This window comes from Rhinatrema bivittatum, chromosome 16, assembly GCF_901001135.1.
Source record: "Rhinatrema bivittatum chromosome 16, aRhiBiv1.1, whole genome shotgun sequence".
NCBI lineage: Eukaryota > Metazoa > Chordata > Amphibia > Gymnophiona > Rhinatrematidae > Rhinatrema > Rhinatrema bivittatum.
Window position 1 is genome coordinate 48,003,411 of NC_042630.1, and position 1,758 is coordinate 48,005,168.

Below are 1,758 nucleotides of genomic sequence, written 5' to 3' on the forward strand. Positions count from 1 at the left end.
TACAAGCCCTGTGAGAGATGTTTTCACATGGTATCAAATTACTACAGTTTTAAGGGACATCCCAAATCTAGAAATAGCAATTGAGGGAGGGTTGATTGATTCAACAAATAAAGGAGGCATCATTCAAAAAGTGAATTTCCCTAAAATAATAATTTAACTCTAGTCTGTCAATATGGTTGAGACAATCTATGCCTCCTAGAATTCCTATTTTTGAGGGGTCAACACTGATGCCTAATGAATTTAGTCAAATCTGTTTAACTGATTTGCAGTACAAAATTAAATTAGGACCCTGGCTAGAACCAAGCAATCCCTTTGTTGAGAATAGATGAGTTTTAGATAGCAAGGATTTATATGTATATATAGATAGACAGATAGATAGATAGATAGATAGATAGATATATTAGTATTTGTTTACTGCTTTCTATCTCTGACTTTTCTGAGGACAATTTTTACTTCCTGATTTCTGAGGCTATAGATAATGGGGTTCAGCATTGGAGTCAAAGCAGTATATAGCAAGGAAAACAGTTTGTCTAAATCTGGGGAATACATTGAGCTTGGCCTCATGTAGATAGATATAAGAGTCCCATAGAATAGAATAATGACTGTGAGGTGGGCGGAGCAGGTGGAGAAGGCCTTGTGTCTCCCTTCTGAAGATCGGATTTTCAGGATGGCCTTGATGATAAATATGTAAGATGACAGAGTTAGTATAAAGGGAAAGAAGACAAAAAATGCACCTTCAGTTATAATTAAGGTTTCAAGGAAGTGGGTATCACTACAGGAGAGTTTTATTATTGCATTGATGTCACAGAAGAAATGGTTAATCTTTTTGATGCCACAATAGGAGAACTGGGATATGAAAACTTCAACAGGAATTTGTTCCAGAAAGCCAGTTATCCATGAAGCAGCCATCAGTAAGATACAGACACTTTTATTCATTATGAGTGGGTATCGCAAAGGGTTGCAGATTGCCACATAGCGGTCATAAGCCATGGCTGTGAGAAGGTAGAATTCTATAGCTATGAAACTTATGAAACAGTAAAGCTGTGTCATGCATAGAGAGAAGGAAATAAATGTTTTCTCTTTTAAGAGACTTTCCAGCAGTGTAGAGAGTGTGACTGAGGTGTTACAGATATCCAAGAAGGACAAGTTACTGAGGAAGAAGTACATGGGTTTGTGGAGATGACGGTCAGAGCACATCAATGTTAAAACCCAAGATTTCCCAGCACAGAGATAAGGAAGGCAGGTAAAACCATAACAGAAATGAGGAGCTGCTGGTGAGAATGTCTCGAGAAACCTAGAAGAATGAATCCTGTGTTCAATGTTTTATTCTCCTCATCCATTGATTCAGTGTTCATAATCTGTTGGGAAATAAAGATAGTGATATAAATACAACTGTAACAAAAATATGTTTTCCAGTACTCTTGTCTTTTTTGCTACCAGTGTTGTAAGCAATTCTTTCATTCAAGTCTTAAAGTCACTGACATCAGCACTCAAATTCATATACATGTGTTTCCCTACTACATGGGGTTATGATTTCTCCATGTAATTTTTGTATGCCACAAAAACTCATTTTTAGTTTGTTCACTTATTTTTGTGTCTTTCTTTTTTTTTTTTTCATTTGATAGTATTTACAATTTTTTTTTATTTGCTTTTGAAAATAATGTACACTGTTCATAAATATGTGTACTATTTACAATATCCCAATCCATAAGAACCATAGAAAAAACTTTTCAATTTATTTTTACAATTCTACTAATA

General features: G+C 35.0%; 1 protein-coding gene across 1 annotated transcript; it reads right to left on the reverse strand.

Annotated features, from left to right (window-relative positions):
• Window positions 1–411: 411 nt before the first annotated feature.
• LOC115077634 (olfactory receptor 13F1-like) lies at window positions 412–990 on the reverse strand. The gene has a single exon (XM_029579929.1). It carries the CDS (start codon window positions 988–990, stop codon window positions 412–414), a length of 579 nt encoding a protein of 192 aa, XP_029435789.1.
• Between the last annotated feature and the right edge of the window lie 768 nt (window positions 991–1,758).